The sequence below is a fragment of the Oryctolagus cuniculus genome, chromosome 18 (assembly GCF_964237555.1).
Source record: "Oryctolagus cuniculus chromosome 18, mOryCun1.1, whole genome shotgun sequence".
Classification (NCBI taxonomy): Eukaryota; Metazoa; Chordata; class Mammalia; order Lagomorpha; family Leporidae; genus Oryctolagus; species Oryctolagus cuniculus.
The window spans coordinates 44,799,299-44,820,004 of NC_091449.1; the positions used below are offsets into that span (position 1 = coordinate 44,799,299).

General features: G+C 35.5%; 1 protein-coding gene across 11 annotated transcripts in view; it reads right to left on the reverse strand.

The window, feature by feature from the left end:
- The window catches only part of CDH8 (cadherin 8), a 420,906-nt gene that overhangs the window by 73,788 nt on the left and 326,412 nt on the right, over nucleotides 1-20,706 (reverse strand). For 10 of the 11 annotated variants that reach the window (XM_070063301.1, XM_070063302.1, XM_070063300.1 and 7 more), the window contains exon 9: nucleotides 14,055-14,176. In XM_070063301.1, the coding sequence (XP_069919402.1) occupies nucleotides 14,055-14,176 (122 nt within the window). Of the gene's footprint in view, nucleotides 1-64; nucleotides 13,996-14,054; nucleotides 14,177-20,706 lie in introns of those variants that run through there. The other variant, XM_051846853.2, reaches the window with a different exon arrangement.

Here is a 20,706-nt window from a genome sequence, read left to right on the forward strand (position 1 = left end):
AGGAGAAAAATTCATCACTTTAATACCTCAGCTTTGATAAGTTGATGAAAATTAAGAGCATTACCTTTGTGTCCATTTGGTGTCTGTGGCTTGAAATAGCAAAGTTAAGTGTATTTGAAAATTCCACTGGGCAATTACAGGTTTCTTTCCAATTTGAGTATTTACGGGCATCTAGAATGAGATTTGGAATTGTTACAGTGATTGCAGTGTGGCTCTTGGGAGGATCTTGGAGGTAAAGGACTTAAGTCTTGAATCCTTGTAACTCTTCTTTCATTTTACTCATCAGATTAAAAGTGCTTGCCAAATAGAGTGTTCCTCGGCACAAACATCACTGCAACCAACCTTTCTGATGAGTTGCATCTGTTCTCTCCCAACAATAAATACTGTTTTTAAAACTAGTGGATAACACATGCAAACAATGCTTTGGAGTGTATTCTGAGATGAATAAATTATGGGGATTAGAAAAATCACCGCTGTGCAGAGAGCTGTTTGGATAGATACAGATACTTGGAATTTGTGCCTATTGAATGTGCTTGTTGTATTTGCAAAGCTGCATTAACGTAATGCTAAGCTGTTCCTTGGAATGTCAGAGAATTATCGTAATGATTCATACTTATGATTCTGTGAGATTTATTACCTCGATCTGAAACATTGGACAAGAGCTAAAGTAGTAAAAATTATAGCTTATGCTTCTACTGTAAATAACAACATAATTTATATGAAAAATATCTAAGAAGCATGGTAGCCAAGGTGATAATAGATTTGCTAAAAAAGTTCAGTGAAATGCTCTCAGGTTTATGAAATTTAGAAGATATAATGATGCTGTGAAATATATTACTTCTGTTTGAACAATTATGTTCAATTGAACTTTGCCAATTTCATTAAAGAGAAAAAAATTCTCATTTTGAGAAAGGATTATCAGTGCTTTGTAACTTACCACTTAAGTGGGAGAACCACAATTTCAGAACTTTTAGCAGTAATGTTTTGCATTTATCAATGCCATATGAAAAACAGTGGATTAAAATCATTTGAGGCAAAAATGAAATAATGTCTCTCAACTTAAGGGTTTCCATTTAACCAGTGGAACACATTCTTCCTTGAAAGATGCTTGACAAGGTTGTTAAGGATCTTGTTTTCTAATTTTAATGTCTTATAACTAGGTGTGTACTTAGCTTTGGCAACAATAGAAGATAAGATAGCATAACATACAATTAATGAAGTATTCTTTAAGACAGGAGACTGGGGAAAAAATATTTGGATAAGAGTCAGAGTTTTACCCTTCACTCATTGTGTGCCATGAGGAAGTCACTTAATTCTTTCTGAAACTTAGTCTCCTTGTATACCTAAAATACAAATGAAAGAGCACCATTCCTCATAGGATTATTTTGATTACCAATGCTAATTCACATAAGTCTTTTGGCACAATATTTAGTTCCTAGTAAATGTTCAATGAAATGTTAGTCATCATCATTATTATTATAGTTTTTATTGGATACATTACTATTTATTGATGACATGTCACTTTGATAAGTATAACAGTTATGAAATTACTCAAACAGGGATCCATCTAAGTCATATTACAGGAGAATAAAATTACATTTACTTTATCTCAACACATAGCATACATGCCTAAACAAATGAGTCCAGAGACTTAGTTATATAATTTTAGTCATAAGAAAGTAAGTATAAATTAAAGTACAAAGGAAGAAAACTTGAAACATAGATAATGCCTTTAGACAGACTGCATATACAAGTATTTAATGGAAAAATATGAGTTGGCCACTTCACCTAGGAATAATGATGCTAGATTGTTACAAAGTCAAGGGAAGAACTATATTTGAAAGAGGTTGCTTTCAGGCAGCTACAAAGAATAAAATTGAGGAGGGAAGGGAGCTGCTTCTGAGCCTTGTGTAACTCTCCCCACATTTACTCAATCTTATCTCCATAAGACCTCCATTCCAGGTGAAGCTTGAAGAAGTAACTTCGAAGCATGTGAATACATGTGCAGAAAATGAGTAAATGAAGAGGGGACTTCTTGGCTTTTGGGGATGAGATCAATCATCATTAAATGCATTTTATGGTATATTTAGTAGATAAGTGCCATTCATTCCATTCCTCATTCAACTCCTAAGTAATCTGCATGAAACAGGGTTTATACATACAAATGAGTGCTTCTACATGAGTTATCTCATTAGCTAAGCCTTGTGGCCAAAAGGAAAGCTGAAATAATTTAGCATACCTGTAGTAAAAGATTACTACTGGCAGTAAGTAACTGCCGTATCAGCTCTCAGAAATTTGATGTATCACACTAGAACAGAGTATGCTTTTTCCTCAACTTAATCCAGGAACTCACTGGACATGCATTTGTTTTTTGAGCCTCACCTCATAACTATTGAGCCAGAAAGCCTCAGGTTAGGGTTTAGCAATCTGCATTTTCAACAGCCTTCTGGATGATTCTGGTAAACTCTCAAGTCTGAGGACCACTCTTTTGAGCCAAGGAAAAAGATTGGTATTCACAGCTCTCTCACAATTATTCAGGAAGAGAGTTTATATTGCCTAGCTCTCTTCAAGCTCAGGGCTTGATGTGTTGGGAAGAAAGTGGTTGAAATGGTGAATATTTGAATCATCCTCCAAATATCTGTAAAGTGGTTATGGATAAAATTTTTGGTTAAATCATGTTTGACACCTCATTTTATTTTAATGCAAATAGCCACTGCCTGAGCATGTTATCTAAAAGGAGATGCCCAATAGATCACTTGAAGGATTTTATACTATTAAAATGCACTAAGATAGCTATATTAATAAGGCTGAATTTCTCATTGATGTAATAACATCTGAATTTACTTGGCTGTCAGTTGAAGGACAAGAACAGATTTGTTCAAGGAAGTGCACTCCACCAAGCTGACTGTATAGGCATGCTGAGTAAATGGCACATAGAAGCTACACATAGTTCCCAATGCAAGTTACCATGATCTCAGCTGATTTTTAATCATTAGACAACAACTTCATGGAAAAATATATAAAAATTTCTGGAAAGATCAGAGATTTTTAGAATGTGCATCTATAAATATTTCTGTTACAAAATTTTCTGTTATGATATTTTCTGTTAATAAAATTCTAGGTTGCAACTGAAAAAAAAAAACTCATGTTTGATAACTTATAATGAAATGTTTGATTTCAAGGGAAGATGAAAGCAACATTCATCTGTATCTGAGAAAACAAAGTATCCTTCAAGTCTTGGAATGAGGCAATGAATGCCAAGCTCATACCTAGATTTTGATAGGAGCTAACACCATTCTCTTTCTTGATATTGCAGATTTGAAGTCAACCTTTCTTTTCTTTTCTTTCTTTTTTTTTTTTTTAACAGGCAGAGTGGACAGTGAGAGAGAGAGCCAGAGAGAGAAAGGTCTTCCTTTTGCCGTTGGTTCACCCTCTAATGGCCGCCGTGGCCAGGGCACCGCACTGATTCGATGGCAGGAGCCAGGTACTTCTCCTGGTCTCCCACGGCGTGCAGGGCTCAAGTACTTGGGCCATCCTCCACTGCACTCCCTGGCCACAGCAGAGAGCTGGCCTGGAAGAGGGGCAACCGGGACAGAATACGGCGTCCTGACCGGGACTAGAACCCGGTGTGCCGGCGCCGCAAGGCGGAGGATTAGCCTAGTGAGCTGCGGCGCCAGCCAGTCAACCTTTCTAAGACTGGAAATTGGAAAAATGAACTTGTGGATTGTGTACCAATAGCACAATTCTGACGCTTTTTTGTTAATCAGTCATCCTAAATATAAATTAAATTGTTTTTATTAAGAGCTTATTAGACTTCATTTTGAACTATTTTTATATTAAATATTTAATTAGCAATAGGGTATCACTGCCATTATTAGCTTTTGAATGGGTGAGTAGTCAGCAAAGAGTACATTTCTGGTAGTCCGATCTGTTAATAAGCACAATAGTATCATGGGAACTAAAAGAACATCTCTCACAAGTTCCTGTAGCTATTATTCATTGATTTGTTCTTAGGTTTATTATAATATATGATATTTTTCTCTCACTGATACTAAACAATGCCTGACACATGGAAACTATTTAATAAGTGTGGCCTAATAAATTATTTTGGATGGATGAATAAATAAAGGATGGCAAGCACACTTTTGAATCATCAGTAATATTTGCAATGCCTTGAAAAACAAGTATTAAGAGACAGTACTATAGTGCATCAAAGACTATATATATATACATATATAAACATCTGACCCTAAATATGACTGATCATAAATTCCATGCACATTGCGCTTCAATATAAACACCATGATGCTTCAAAATCTTGTTGATGTTCATTGCCCCTTTCTGTTACACTTAAGAGTTCAATATTTTGGAGAGCACGTAAGTGTGACCCATGCACCTGTACTGTTCATATTCTCTGCTTTAGAAAAATAAGGGTTCTATATGGATTCTGAATGCTTAAATTCACAACAAAATGAACATATAGGAGACATAGTGTTCTCTAAGAACAGACAAGTTTACAGAAGACTATCCTTTTTCAACTTTGGGGATGTTTTTCAAGGTTTCCAGAATACACAACTATTCTCTAGGAATATTCAGAAACGAGTCAACGTGCATCTGCAATTGAAGCACAGCACTTGCTCAGTCAAAATTCAATTTTCTTTTTCCTAAAATCCTCTTGTAGTGATATGAATTTGAAGATGATAGAAAAGGAGTGAATGGATGACAGTAACAAAATTCATAGGCAGAAGAGAAGAGACAGTATAATTTTTGATTTTCTATTAATTTTTCTACGATTGCCAGTTTATTTATGATTATCAATACAGACTTTACTGAAATACTAAAGTTTATTTCTCAGAGCAGAACTTTCCAGCTTGGAGAATAAGATGGCCTATGAATGAGTGACTGACATTCCTCAATTTGAAAGTGAAATAGTGTGAAATTATCTAAATATTCAGACATATGTGGAGAAAGTCTATGACTTTTACCAGGTTAGCAAGTGTGTTCCAAACTGAATAAACCAATGTAGGCTAAGAATGAGTTCCTTAAAGAGGAGTTTTTGAAAAACAAATAGTGAATACAATACAAATCAGGTTACTACAATGATAATTAAGAAAAAAGGAAACACGATATTTGAAAAATTTTCTCAAAATCTATACAATAATACAATTTTCCTAAATTGCTTCAAAACTTACAATATGGTTCAATTATAATCACAGTTCATAGCTTAAAAGGATATCTCCAGAATACTTATATAACTTTCATGGCTATCATCTACCAAAGATTTTTTTCTTTGTCTAACTATTCAAATGTCTTTCCCTGTCATATTTTTTTTCTGCATAGACTACCTTGCCTTTAGAATGACGTTTAGAAGTCTGATCTATAGAAAATACAGCAGGAAGAGATTCAGCAGATTTTGTCTCTTTTTAAACATTAAGTAAAGACCTCAGTCCTCTGAGAAGACATTTGGCATTAAACCCATTATAGAACTTCCAAGATGTTCTTGTGGTGTTTTTCTCTGACAATTTTTCTCTGACAAAATTTTCTCTGTGGTGTTTACCTTCACTGACAATAGATCGTACAAAGTAACTCAAAGCATCCTAAAGAATCCACCTACACAAACTTTTAATTGTATAGTTTTCTTTTTCACTCTTTTTTTAACTTAAGCAAAAAGGATATTTATTGGTTCACATAACTGGAGAGCCCAAGGGATATACTAGCTTCAGGTATGGCTGGATCCAGGGGCACTAACATTGTCATCAGGACTCAAGTCTCTCCATCTTTTGGCTCCCTCTGTACTGGTTTCATACTTTGACTGGCTCATTCAACATGGTAAGTCCTGTTCAATTTGTTTTTCTTCACTCTTAAGTCCTTTTGCTGGGCCCTGTTGTGTCTTGCCATGAGATTTCAGCATAGCTTATGTATCTGAGTTCGTTGTTCAACCTTATCTCTTCTCCATCCTCAAATCTATCACTGCTGAAAAATCTATCCCAAAGCCTCAATATTATAAACATATCTTCCTAAGCTGATAATGTGGCTGTTATTTATCCTCCCAAAGATTTTTCCAAAGGGATCATATCCACTGATTCTTTAATTTTCTGAGTGAAATTTAGAAACATTTTATAATCACCTATGGCAAAAGCTAAATTCCATATAATCCTCTTGCAAATTTATAAATGCAAGGAAAACATACAGTTAATCAAAATCAACAGATATAATAGTGTGTAGCTTTGCTTAATTCGGTGTTTCCCAAATTTATTAGGTACACTTCCATACCAATAGACACACACATACACGTACACATCCCATACTAAACTGTACCATATAATGACATGATGTGCATACGATTTACTTAGAAACTCAGTTTGAGAAATGGCACACTCTAAACTTGCATCACCTGAGTCTTCAAGGGCTGGAAGTATTTCTCAACCTCTGTGTGAAGGCGATGTGTCTGCACCACTTGGTGGCTATAGCTGTTAGCATTACACTCTCTGCCTTCCAGTCCCTGAGGTGCCAGATCATATCCAATTTATAAATCAGCAACACAAAGTTTAGGTCTATAACTTCTTTCTATCTAGAGTTAGTACACCTTTCTTCAGAAACCATGCTTATCATCATGACTGCTATGAACAAATGGAAACCAGCGTACCATGTGCTCCTCTGTAACCCATCCTAAGTTCTTAATAATTTTTGTTTGAAAATAAAACAAGGAGACTACATCAGTCAACAGTATCTCAAGATTTTTAAGAAAATGTTTTATATTATTTTCTCTGAGGACCATCAATGTCTACTAGATTAGGGATCAGAATAAAATGTGGAATTTTTAACGAAACCAAAGGCTTAGCCAATGCATAAAAATGCTACAAGCAAGACTTCTCAAAATGTTTAGGTAGTATATATTCCTATACTTGAATTCACTTAATTTGAAACAAAATGGTCTCCAAATTTATGTGAAGAAGAATGAAGTATGCATTCTACCTTCACTATTGACAAGCAAAACAAGTTTTAATTTATAAGAAGAAAAATTGTTCCAATTGAGGGAAATAGACTGTCCATTATTACACTGACCCATTTAGATATCATTTATAGTGTGTTGCTCCAAGCCATCCCACTTAAAAATGGAACAATGAAAAACAAAAAAATATGCTAATAACGTATATTTTGCTTTTAAGACTGTGAGAAGAATTAAAATATATACAGGTTGATTATAACTTATGTTAAATTCTTGAGAACAAAAGTGTTACAGATTAGGTTTTTTTTCAAATATTAGAATATTGGCATCATCACAATGAAATATCTTGAGGTTACAACCCAAGTCTAACACATCATGTCCCATTGTTCTACACATAGGACAGCTATAAAGACAAACCATAATTACACCACTTGTGGCAACATTGAAATAAGTAGTATGTCATTAAAATATTTACAGAATTGAAAACTTGGGACTAATGGAATAAACGTAAAATTCACAAGACATTTTTCTGTACCTGTGTTACATTGTTATCTATAACATGAAACCAGGTGTGGGATTTTCCACGTGTGCTTTCATGATGGAACTCAGAAAGCTTTGAACTTTAGAATAGTTTTATCTTCTAGATTTTTGAATAAGAGAGTGTTACTAACAATTATTTATTGAGCATGGGAGTGAGCTGCATCCATACATCACTACTTATCTTTCTAGTAACTCCTAAAATATGAAAGTTTGCACTAGCAGATACAAATGTTCAAGGTCACAAAAGTATGAACTGACAAAAATGTGATTCACATTTAGATTGTTAAAGCTCCAAACCCTTGGGTTGTATTTTTTAAAGTACGCTTTGCTCTTCTGTCACAGTTGTGCTCTAAAAGTCATGCTTCTGTTAATGACTCTCAAAATGTGTTTTGCTGCATATGTTTCTTATAATATTGTTTTATGCATTCCATTAATTTACCATCTCCTTACTCCACCCAAAATATAATGAAAGTAGTATTTTTTGCATTTTGTTGAGGCCATCAATTTCATCTGCTTTAAAATCAATCCTGTCTCCCTCTTGTGTATGCAGATGGATCATGAAAGATGCCTGCTGGCAGGAAAGTTAAAATTAAATCTCCTATATTTATTGTTTCATGAGTGTTATAAAATGCTGTAATTCCATTTTATTGTTTCACATGTATTAGAAAAAGACCCACAGAAATGGAAAAATAAATAGATAAGTAGCAAACCCATTCGTTGCTGATGTTTATCAGGAAATAATTCTTTTCTTATTAAGCTTTATTTCTTTTCATTTAAGGTTTCAAATGTGCTACTTTATGAATGTTTTTGAGTAAAGTATTTTATTGGTCACAGGAATTTGTTTTTTCTTCATAAAAAAGTGCTTACCCTTGATTTGAATCTTATTATCAAGACTATTTTTTCTGAAAAATATATGACACACCAAGTTTCAAAAGTTTCTGTTTCCTTGAGAAGCATTTTAAGACCCCAGGAAGTGTAGAGATTTTAGCATCTTGCAAAGCCCTAATTTTCTCCTGATATGCATTTTCATGAATCTGGGAAGTCTTCCTCATACTTATGCATATCAATTGGGTTTGCACCATGGGGCCAACATTGTGGCATAGCAGGTGAAGCCACCTCCTTGGTCTCCTGGCATCCCATATTGGAGTGCCTGATGGTTCAAGTCCTAGTTGCTTTGCTTCTGATTCAGGTTCCTGTTAATGTGCCTGGGAAGGCAGTGGATAATAATCAAAGTGCATTGGTCCTTGCCATCCATGTGGAAGACCTGACTGGAGATCCTGGCTCCTGGTTTTGGCCTTGCCCACTCCTTGCATTTGTAGCCATTTGGGAAGTAAACCAGATGATGCAAGATCTCTCTCCCTCTTCCTCAGTCTCGGATTGTCTCTTTTCAATACTTCTTTTTAAAATCTTTACACCAAAATGAATCTCTTTAATTCCACTTTTCATGAATTTTTTTGAAACTCTCAGATATATTATTTCATTTATGTATGGTAGCATTCTTCTCAATTTAACACTGTGTTGTCATTGCCACCATTTAGATCTGACTACCATTATCTTTTGCAGTTCCTCCTTCATAAATATTTGTCATTCTTGTGTGTGTGTGTGTGTGTGTGTGTCCTTTATTTGAATGTGATACTCTTGGTGTCCGATCTTATCCTTGCTGTTACACTCTAACCACAGCTGTCTTCAATCCTTCAAACAAACTGAGTTCTTTCTCCCTTCAGGGTCTTTGCACAACTTATGCTGCAGGCTAGAACCCTCCTTTCATTCCTAGTTCTTTCTCAATTTTCAAATTTCAGCTCAAGTGACACCCACTGTAAAGTAACTTTCTCTGACAACATTATATACAGGAAAGTCCTGCATTTTCTTTGTTGGCTTCATATTAATTTCAAACCAGTTTTCAAAATTTTAAATAATATTTTTCATTCTGTTCCTTTTATATTCCATCTTCCTCCTTAGGTTCCATAAAAAAAGAACACTTTCTGATCTTTCACACTGTTTGCTTAGATTGCATTACAATGATTAACATCTTATAGAGGCATAATAAATATTTTCAATAAATAAATGAATGATTTTTTTCCTCTAAAAAGTGTACTGTGTATGCAAGGAGTGCAGTGTGTACTGCGTTTCTGTGAGTAAAACAAATGTTTCCATGGTGATTTCTGAGAAAATAATTTTTGAAATTTTTGTCATTGCTGCATGAAATGAATTAGAACAATGATTCTAAAATTTTGTGCATAGCTATTATGTTTCAAGAATTGGCTAAATACATATCTTTCAGAAATATGGATAACTGCTTTTGGTTTTTGTTTTGTTTTTATTGAATACTGTTATTTCCATAATAAACAAATTTTACATTGCTACAGTGTTGGTCAGAAATACACAGGATTAAAGGAGATTAAACCAAAATGTTTTTGTTATTTTTTTTTAACACAAACATGACACCAAAGAGTACACTTTGAATTGTTTAGCTGATGATGAAAATCAAATTTTACTCCATTAGGTTTACTTATAGTAATAGGAGAAACTCCTTTCTGAAGGCAAAAGGAGGTGAAACAGTCTGTTACTTAACCAGCTCTCAAACAATGAATTATTCTCTTAGCTAAACAAGAGGCTTTGACTCACATCTAGAGAATGGACATTCATTTAGATCTCTGTGTCAATGAATCATCTGGAGCAAGTAACCCTATTTCTGCATATGACAATCAAGATGTTGATATCTGGAGTGAAATCCTAGAAGGATCTTATTAGAGAGATAAGATGTAGGGCAGAGTTCTGGAAGACCTTCTAGCCAACACTGGTGATTGAAGTTTCTCTTTACATTAGGGTCTCAGTGTGGTGCTGTCAGGTATACTGAGGGAAGATACTGATTTCTCCAGCTTTGTTACCTGTTCCTCCACCCGTCCAGCTGGGTTACCATTCTCTCCAGGCAGAATCTGGTTTACCCAGTACTTGATAGATGTTTTCTGTCTTTGGTGGAACTTGTCCTACATAAAACATCTTTTCATGGAAATAGCTCAATTTTTTTCTGATTTTCTCAGCCTCCTTTCTGTTCAGAGGACTTGAGGCATTTTCTTGCAATAATCATAATTATAAATACATATTTTTCATAGTGATAATATTCTGGTGATGAAAGATTGATTTTAGGAGTGCTGTGTGTCATTAATTACCCCATGCCTAGCCAAATGCTGACATATAGTTTGTAACAATGGATACCTCCTGACCTACAAAAAACCTATTTCCCTAACAAAGAAATGAACTGTCAGACTTATATTTTGCTTTCTAATTTGGAATTATGAATACACACTCATTTCAGCCATGGACATTAGAAAGGTTTAAGTTATCCATTGGTTTAACTGAAAGTCAGTCAAATAATCTACAGATGACTATATAATGCCATCAGTGAACTAGAGTCTAAAGATGTGAACCATCTGATATTTTTTTACTTAAGAAAAATTTATCTATGGCTGTTGGATTATTTAAAAGGTAGAAATAATTAGCAATCAGAAAACACTACATTAACATTTAATAATGTAACAGGGGGATTATTTTAAAGGATTCTAATGAAAAGGGGTTCAGATGGATTTTATGTAATAGATTGTGAGCTACTACTCCCTGTGGTGGTGGTGGTTCTTAATCTCTTGAGGGGAAAAATTCAAGGAAATGTCACCTTTTATTTAGGTATCATAAGAAAGCAGAAGGAATGGATATGATTTGCAGTTCTACTTTCAAAATGACTCTACCCTTGTTTTAGCACAAAGGCATCATGAACTATAAAAAATACCCAAATAAATGAACACGCCTCCCTCTCTTAAGTTTTCTTCACGTTTTAAAATTCTGGCAATGTTTATGTGTTCAATTCAGTGGAAAGAGTAAAGCACAAAAGTATCCTCTATGTTCACATTGATATTAACTTTGATTTTGTGAGATGTTTGAAAAACTTTTTTACATAGTTACCTCAGACCAGTTTATGCAGACTGGGATTATTAGTGACTTGCCCTTGATTACTGCTAATGATCTCCAGCTGCACCATCTCCAGGAAGCTGGTCCCCTTCGAGTCTAGTCTTAAATCTATGCTTTCCAGGCAACAAGACATTTGAATGTCACCTGCACTTTTCCTGGAGCTATTGTCAAGCAGATGCTAACTGTTGAAAATATTGAGATAACAATGAATGTAGTGAAAATGTAGTTTATGATATTTATTTTTCATGAAAGTGATCATCTGATGAATATTCTAATTCCAAATTGAGTCAGCCATGTATATGTGGTATTATGAGAGATAATTAAAAGTGTTATTAGGTTGAACCTCTATAAGTGAACACTAGTTCGTATACATAACAAATAGGAATTTTAGAAATTATTACATATAAAAATAAGATATATGGTCACTAAAAGTGACCTAGGAAAGATATAAGGGTTCAAATATGAGTTCTGGTTAGCATAAAGGATTCAAAGCATTCAGGAAAGTTGTATGAACAACTGTTTGTACAGCAATAGTTAGCGGTATGTTACAAAATATTGCAAATCAGTGAAAGATTTGATGACTTCAGTTACCTCTACTAAACATGCCTACATAGATTCACTAGGGGATAAGATGGTGCAGTACAAACACAATGTAAGCGTTTCTTCACAAAATGAGTCATTCTTTTTGACTTGCAAAAATCAAAAAACAGAGAACCATTTTTTTATTTGATCTTGTATAGGAAGGTGAGGAAACAATGCTTTTTTTTTCCCACAAAATAAGAAAAGCTGCTGAGAAATCATTAAAAGTTTCAAAACAGTCAAAATCCACAGAGTAAACCTCTTGATTCTTAGAGATCCAAGAAGTAATGCCTGTCAATGTCATAAGTGAAGCCATTGTGGAATTTCTGAAATATCAATGTTATCGACCTTTCGAACTTGTGTGATGAGTTCTGCATGAGTAATGGAGTTTTATTGAGATTTCAAAGCGTTATATAGATTCAGTGTGATAAGAAAAGTCTAACATTTGTCTGTGATTGGCTACATGATGCCAGCAGTGATGTGGTTCAGACAACTGTATCCATGGAACCAACCTGACATATTTTGACCAAACACACTCTGCCAACGGAACCTGCCAACTTCACTAAATGATATTTATTGACGTAGGTGTACACACACACACACACACACACACACTCCATCCTCAAAGGATCACAAATGAAGGTGTTCAAAAATATATGGTTGATAAAGGGGAATTCTAAATGAAAAATTAAGAAACATTTAAGCTCATATTAGAATATTCTGAAAATAAAAGTATCACTGTTAAAGCTGAATATGTTGATGAGAACACAACATCTATGTATTTAAACATTATTCAATTATATTATCAGAATTTCACCTTGAAGTGTGTGTGAGTGTGTGTGTGTGTGTGATGTTAACTTATTTTGGTAGATGGAAACAATGCTAATCTTTCAAGTGCATGAGAGTAGTCTACAGGAAAATGCCCACGGTTTTATGTGAGAGTAACACATGGATCTTTTGTAATAATTAAATAAAAGCATAATGCTACAATGCTATTCCTTTCTTTAAGGGGAGAAAATATGACTCTTGTCAGGTAAGCTGCTTGGCAAATAGTAAGTTTAATTCCTAACACCCACATGAGGCCCAAGAATAGTTGGATTAACAACTCCAGTGTCATGCTGTCAGCTGCTGTTTATTTAAATTAAAATGTCACCATCCAGAAATAAATTAGGAAGTTGAAAAATGATAAATTTCTTAAACATACAGTACTTTGGCACCTTGTTAAAATTAGTCTATTACATTTGTGTCTTTGTAGAATTTTACATAGGCTATTTCCATTTTGACATTCAGAATATAGCAAGTTTTTGTTTTTGTTGTTTTTCTTGTTTAACAAACCTCCCTCCCTGTCTCCCATCTTTCATAATTTCCTCCCTCCACCCCCTTTCTTTCTTCCCTTCCTCCTGTCTGTCCTTTTACTTTTTCGTTCTTTTCCTTTTTTCTCCCTATATTATCACTATCTATGCTTTATGAGGTGGCAAAAAAAAATCCTAATAATAATACACAATTACTAGCTGCTTTACTTGCATAACTAAGCATATTATTCCTCTATGTTTACCTAAATAAATCTACCTCTATATTTCATAGTCACTTCCTACAATTTCCTATAAATCAGTGGTATTCTTGATTAAACTATTATGTTATTCTTATGTTTGATATGAAACAAACACCTGCTGTCCAAGAGCTTTCCCCTTGCTTTTTGTCATTTCAAGGTAAAATCAAGATCCCATCACTCTAAGATATTTCCAGCTATCATATCCCAAGATATTTTAAGACAGTGATTTGGCTCTGGGTTAATGGCACAGCAGGTTGTTCCACTTTAGAAGCCAATTTGGTCCTAAGTAGAAAGAGAATTAACATCTCAGAAATAAAATATATTCCTGCTCTGTTCCCATTTGGATGTGTTTCTAGTCTAAGACTTGGCAGAGATCATAAACAATGTGAATGCACACTATATTGCAGGTTAATCAAATATGAGACAGCTGTATACAAACAAATTCAGCATTAACAACATGGAGATATTTACTTGGCCGGGTTTTCCATTTTCACATAAAAATGCCTCATATTCGGATGCGAATTCAGGGGCGTTGTCATTGACATCCAGCACTTTAATAGCAACAGGTACTCGTGATATCTGACTGTGGTTCCCTATGGGAAGGAAAAAATAACATCAGCATTGAGGGCATTTCATTTTAACGTGCAACTCAACTTTCTCTTGTGTGTCTGTTTCCATTTCCCTTAATTAGGATGTTTTCAACATGGTAATTATGGAGTTTGACCACTCAATAAGGAAAAATAGCTAGTTCTTGACTGCTTAAAAAAATCAAACATAAATTATAATTCCAAACACCATTTGCTGGAGCCTTGATAAAGATCATAACTGAATAAATTAAAAAAGGGTTTCCTGATGAAGCAAGCTTCATTTATTTTTACAAAATTCATTTTTTTAAAAAATTATATGTAACGAAGATGTAGCTCTTTGTTTATCTTGGGCAATATACAGCCCATTTTCAGCTATTACTTTTCTGACTATTTGGGGTGAACTTTGAAAACCCAGCAAAAAGCAAGAATTAAGTCACTTGTTGAGAAGACATCCTTATAACTAAAACTGGGATAATATTAAAGATGGGAGTCAGATATTTTATGATTTTTAGTTTTTGTTACAAATTGACTTTGGACTATTTTTGTATCAGCAAAGTCCAAGTTATTTTCATATTGTGATATTTATAAATATTTTCATCTATGTAAACAGACAATCTTCTAATCTAGCCAGGTCAATTCCAATAGTAGTGAATTCAATATATAGTCCTTAATCCTTAAATTTTTAAAATGTATACATATACACATACACACAAAGATCCTGTCTATTAGTACATTGCTAACATGGGTCCTGTTAAGATTTTTTTACTTGTAATGAATGCAATTCAGTTTGACTCCAACTGTACCACACAATAAATGTATTAATTCGTGGTCAATTGTACCAAATACATTGGAGATAGCCAATCATTTATTTATGTTTCTGTGACACTGTGAATTTAGATGCAAGCCATGAGGGGGTAAACATTTAGCTTTTGAAAGTGAACAAACAGATTTGCATTTGATATCTCAAACTTTTTTTTTTCAATAATCAATTAAGTTCAGACCTCTAACACCTTCTTCATTTTTCCCACTAAATAAGAAAGTACTTCCAAAGCACACACCAGCTAGTCATAGCTCTGCTAGAAATTTACAGTTGATTCACCCTATTGGCTATGCTACAAGATTTGAATATCAGTAACTACAATGGCTACTATCCAAGACTGTAATTTGGTTAACTATAGAGGGCTAAATGCTATCCCCAGAAATTTCCACCACTTCAGCAATGGAACATAACCTCTATTCTCAAAATTCAAGATGATGGCCTCAAACGTCTGACCTTACAGACCCTTTCCCTTTCACTATGAGAATCCACCAGAATAGTACAAGCAGGAAAAAGTCCTCCCCCCATGTCGCTCCCCCTCTTTGCGGAGGAACGACACAGGACCCTGCGCTGTTCTTTCGTCTGCTCGGCCCTCCCCGAGTTTGCTGCTGGTTCTTCCCGGGTTGGCTACCGTCCCTTCCACCTCCGTGGAAGGGCGGTTCCCCCTGCCACTTTCCCCACTTCCGCGGGGGAGTGGCACACCGCTGGCCGGCTCTCTCGGGGGCTGCTCAGATATTCCTCAGGTGTTCCCCTTAGATATTCCTGGTGCATGGTGTCTCTCTCCTCCTTTATAGTCCTCTTCCACCAATCCCAACTCTGCTACCCACACGCCAAGTACGCTGCTCTCCTCCAATCAGGAGCAGCTCCTGCAGCTTGTCAAGTTGGTGAGAGGCAGCTGTGCAAAAGCTGTTTACTCCTCTCCCAGCGCCATATTGTGGGAGAGCAGATGCATAGAATAAGTCTTGATTCCAGTAACTTAATCTAGTCCGAGTTGCTCCCCACACCCCCGCCCCAACCCACAGGCTGCAATTCTCTAACTAGGAGAGGACCAGATTTTAGCACTTCTCATCCCACCCATTTACCAGTTAGTGAAGCTAAATTCTGTGCAACTGCAAAAGATAAGTGAGGTCTGCCACTTTCCGCCAAGTACATGCTCATGGGAGAGACTGTGCTTTGGGCAAGGTGTCACTGGGAACACGAGCATCCTGATAATCCTTGACATAACTCAAAAGGGAGCCATGTAGTGCTGGAGGAGGGGAGCCAGAGAACCAAGGCTACCTCGCCTCCTCTCCCCAAAATCTTAGCTCCTAACGCAGGGTTATCACTCGAAAACAAGTTCCAGATGTTTTGCTCTGGGAATGAGAGGGAAAGCATGCCACAAAGCAGGCAGTTGCAAATCTCTCTTACGGAAATTAACGTTGTTGACAAAAGGATGTGAAGTTCAAGCCTAAGGGTGATCTCCAACCAGGAAAAGTGGCTATGCAAAGCAAATAGGGAAGAAGCATTAGATTCAGAAAATCCACGAGAGATAAATATAGACTAAATGGTTTGTTGGCACCTTGCGGAAGAGAACAGGGGAATGAGCATCTGGGAGGAACCCTACAGGAGTAATAAGAAATCTCAAACACTTACATTCAAGGAAACTAAATTTAAAATGGATCATTTTTGGAACAAATTATGTCCAGAGAGTAACAGCTTCATGAGATCACAGAAAGAGATGGTAAAAGAAACCCCTGCTAACATCACTGTTCCCAGGAGTTAATGGAAATACTCAAGATAGCACCTACTGAGAAGGATCAGAGGTTTCACAATACTAGGAGAAATACATTTTACTAAAATAATTCAGGAAATCAATCAAAAAATAAACAATAATGATACGAACCTTTGGGATGGGTGGGTAGGATCAATATGTGAAACTGCAACATATTATCAAAAATGTCAAATTTGGTATTGTGGTAGAGAGGGTAAAGTGATAGCCTGCAGCACCGGCATCCCATTTGGGCACCGGTTCAAGTCCCGGCTTCTCTACTTGCAATCTAGCTCCCTGCTAATGGACCTGGGAAAGCAGAGGAGGATGGCCCTAGTGTTTAGGCCCCTACATCCACATAGGAGACCTGGAAGAATATCTAGGCTCTTGGACTAGAGATTTTTAAATCTTTTTTTTAAAAATGTCAAATTTATAGCGAAACATTAAAAGAATTAAAACAAGCCAGTGTAAAAATTATAGGAAATGCTGACTAATATGCCAAAAAGGAAGCAAAAGAAATCATATGTGAGAATGAACATCTGGCAGATTTCAGAGAAAGAATTCAAAGTGGCCACTATAAATATCTTCAAAGATTTACAGGAAGGCACAATTAAACATACAAAATATGATAACAATGCCACTGAAGTAGAAAATATCACAAGACAAATTACATAGAAGGCAAATAGAAATTCTGTAGTTGAAAATGACCATAACTGAAATGGAAAAAAATCACTGGATTTGAACTGGCGGAACAAAAAATTTGTGAACTTGCAGACAAATGAATAGGTATTATGCAGCCTCAAAAAACAGATTACAAAAAATAAATGAAGAAAAATGAACAGGATCTTGGAGAAATATTAGACACCATTAACTGTACTGTGCACAATAAGAATCACAGAGGTAGAGGAGAGAAAAAAGGGGAAGAAAAGTATTCCAATAAATAATGACTTAAAACATCATAAATTTATTTGTAAACATTAACCTACATATCCTGAAACATCCAACAACCTACAAGAAGAATACACATGAAGAGGTTCACAGACACATCATACGTGTATTAAAACTGCTGAAAGCCAAAAAGAAGAAGACTTAGAAAACAGCAAGATGGAAACAAAAACAAAAACTCCTTACAAGGGAACCCCAATTAAACTGGCAGTTGACTTCTCAACAGGAATGATGGAGTCCAGAAGGCAGTGAGATGATATATTCAAAGTGTCCAAAGAAAAATCTGTCAATGGGGAAGCGAATGTGTGTCTTTCAAAAATAAAAGAAAAATATGATTACTTTATCATAGATAGACAAAAATTTAGAAAACAGGTTATAATCAAATTTTCTCCCTATAAAACAAATGATAAAGGAATTTCTTCCGTTTTTCTTCAGCTTCCAAGAATGCTGCAAATAACTTGAGTCTAATTACAAGGACAGTCTTGTTGTCTGCCTGCAGTGTTCATCTCCTATTACACATGTAGGGCCATTTTGCAGAATATATATTTTTTCTCCAGGTCTGTCCAGGCTTGCTCATGCCTGTGTCTACTTTGTTGTGGCAGGTTCTTCAGGTTCCCTAAGAACATTTTTCTTTTAAGGTCAGTTATAAACTCAGCTGCTCTAGAAAACTTTTTAAACAATATAGTCAATGTTAAACACTCCCTCTCTTGTCAGTCTCTCTCTAGCTCTGATTTCTACCGAACTGCATAAGAGGTGGTAAGCTGTATAGATTTCTATCCAGGAAGAGTGGGTTGTGTGTGTCTCCTCAATGAATTTTGAAACCTGTTTTAGTAGGGAACACGACTCTTATGCCTTTTCTTATCTTCCTGTGGTTGCCACTATACATTATGCTGAACTTGTGGCTAAAAATTAAGAAAGCCTTTCCTGGATACTAGGAGACCAGAAGTCCAAGATGGGCCACATTTCCCAACAAGCCTCTATGGAACAATCTCCTCCTTCCCCTTCCAGGTTCTGGTACCTCCAGGTGTTCCTTGACTTGCATTTGCCTGACTCTACGCCCCGTCTCCATCGTCACATGGCTTCCTCCTTTTCTTGCTGTGTCTTCTCTTTTATCACTTATCAGGACACTCATTGTTAGATTTAGAGCCTACCTAGTTATTCTGGAATGATCTGAAATGAAGATTGTTAATTACATATGCAAAGGCCTTTTTCCCAAATATGATACCTGATTTCTGCGTCTAGGACATTGGCATAATTTTGGGGGCACAACCATTCCATCTAAATTCCATCTTACCACAATCTAAGACATTTGTGATGAACTACAACGATGCTATCACAAACATGTGCTTATCTTAGAAAACAGAGATATGTGAAATTAATTGAATTTATATACTTTTTGAGTTCATTCTTCAAAATATCATAAGATGTAAGCTCTAGGCTTTAAGTAATCTATAACTCTCTTGAGAATTTAATACAATTCTTTTGTCTATTTTGTCACTCATGTGCTTTGTTTTCTTTCATCATTCTTTTATTTAATTTTCAATACATAATTTGTGGAGTGAACTAGCAGATGGAAGTTCTCTTTCTGTCTCGCTGCCTTTTAAATAAATAAAATAATAAAAGAGGGAGTGATTTTTAAATTTTCCTTACATAATGAGTAAAAGGTCTCTAGGTAAAGAAAGGTAAAAAAATCCTTCCAGTTAGCATCAGCAGCAAGTGACAAGACCAAGAAGTCAGGACAGAGAAGCAGTCCATCATCAAGAAATCTGTACTTCCAATGGTGGGAATTTCTTCTTCTTTTTAATTTCTTTGAAATGAAAGAATAAAAGGAAGGGAAGGATGGAGGGAGTGAGAGTGAGAGCTGGAGGGGGTGAAAAGAGAAAGAGAGAGAGAGAGAGAGAGAGAGAGAGAGAGAGAAGTCTCCCATTCTCAGTTTTACTCCCCAAATGCCTGAAAAAGCTGAGATGGACCAAGGTGAAGCTGAGCCCAGAACTCCATCTGGTTCTCCCAGCATGGGAGAAAGAGACACAAATCTTGAGCCATCATCTTCTGCCTTCCAGAGTGCACATTCATGGGAAGTTGGAACTGACAGGGAGGATGCTATCACAAGTGGCACCTTAACTGTATGCCAAATGCCCACCCTCCAATGGAGGGAATTACAGAGAAGAAGCTGTGAGTGATGCAGGAGAGAAAGACGGAGTCAAATTGGAAATAGTCTTGTTTAATAGTCTAATAACTATGGGATATATCATGCTGTCCCTGGACTGTGATGAAAATATTTCTGGATTAGATGTATATTTTAAAAAAATTAACATGAAGCAGATTCGAAGAGAAGTTACGTTATTTTTTTGTCAAAGTATATGAATGTTTAACCTGGGTATAAGAATTCCACAGAAATTGGTTATGTATATTTTCTAACACTGTTAAAACAGGGAGAAAATAAGAAAACAAACTAAAACAAACAAAATATATTATTCCATCTTTCCAAGACATTCTAAGATGTTACCCTTATGTATTTTAGATGAACATACATGATTGAAATTACAACATAATTGTCAACACAAGTGTCATATTTAAATATTGTAGATTCACTTTTATCTAAATTAGTGAAATGATAGCATTTCAAATTTTTAAGATATTACAGAGTAATAAAATTAATTAGATAAGCTTCTAAGGAAATTATTCATATCCTTTGTAACTGGCCCCAAAATGTTTCCCTTTCATCTGATACACAAACATTAAATATAAAGATATTATAATTAGAAACTTGATTAGCATTCATTAAAAATTAATTTTCTAAACACAAGAGATGCGACAAAATGGTCTGGAAGGAAAAGCCCATTTCAACTGGACACAAAAGTCAAGCTGTCTTCATGTATGAGGGAGGAAAAAGGCTGAAACAGCACCTAGTTTAAAAAAAATAAATAAACAAACATCTCTGGTTCTACCATTTGAGTCATAGCGACTTCCTGTCACCTCTCTGTCACATCGCCTCATGAATTGCCCATTAATTTTGCCCTTTTATAA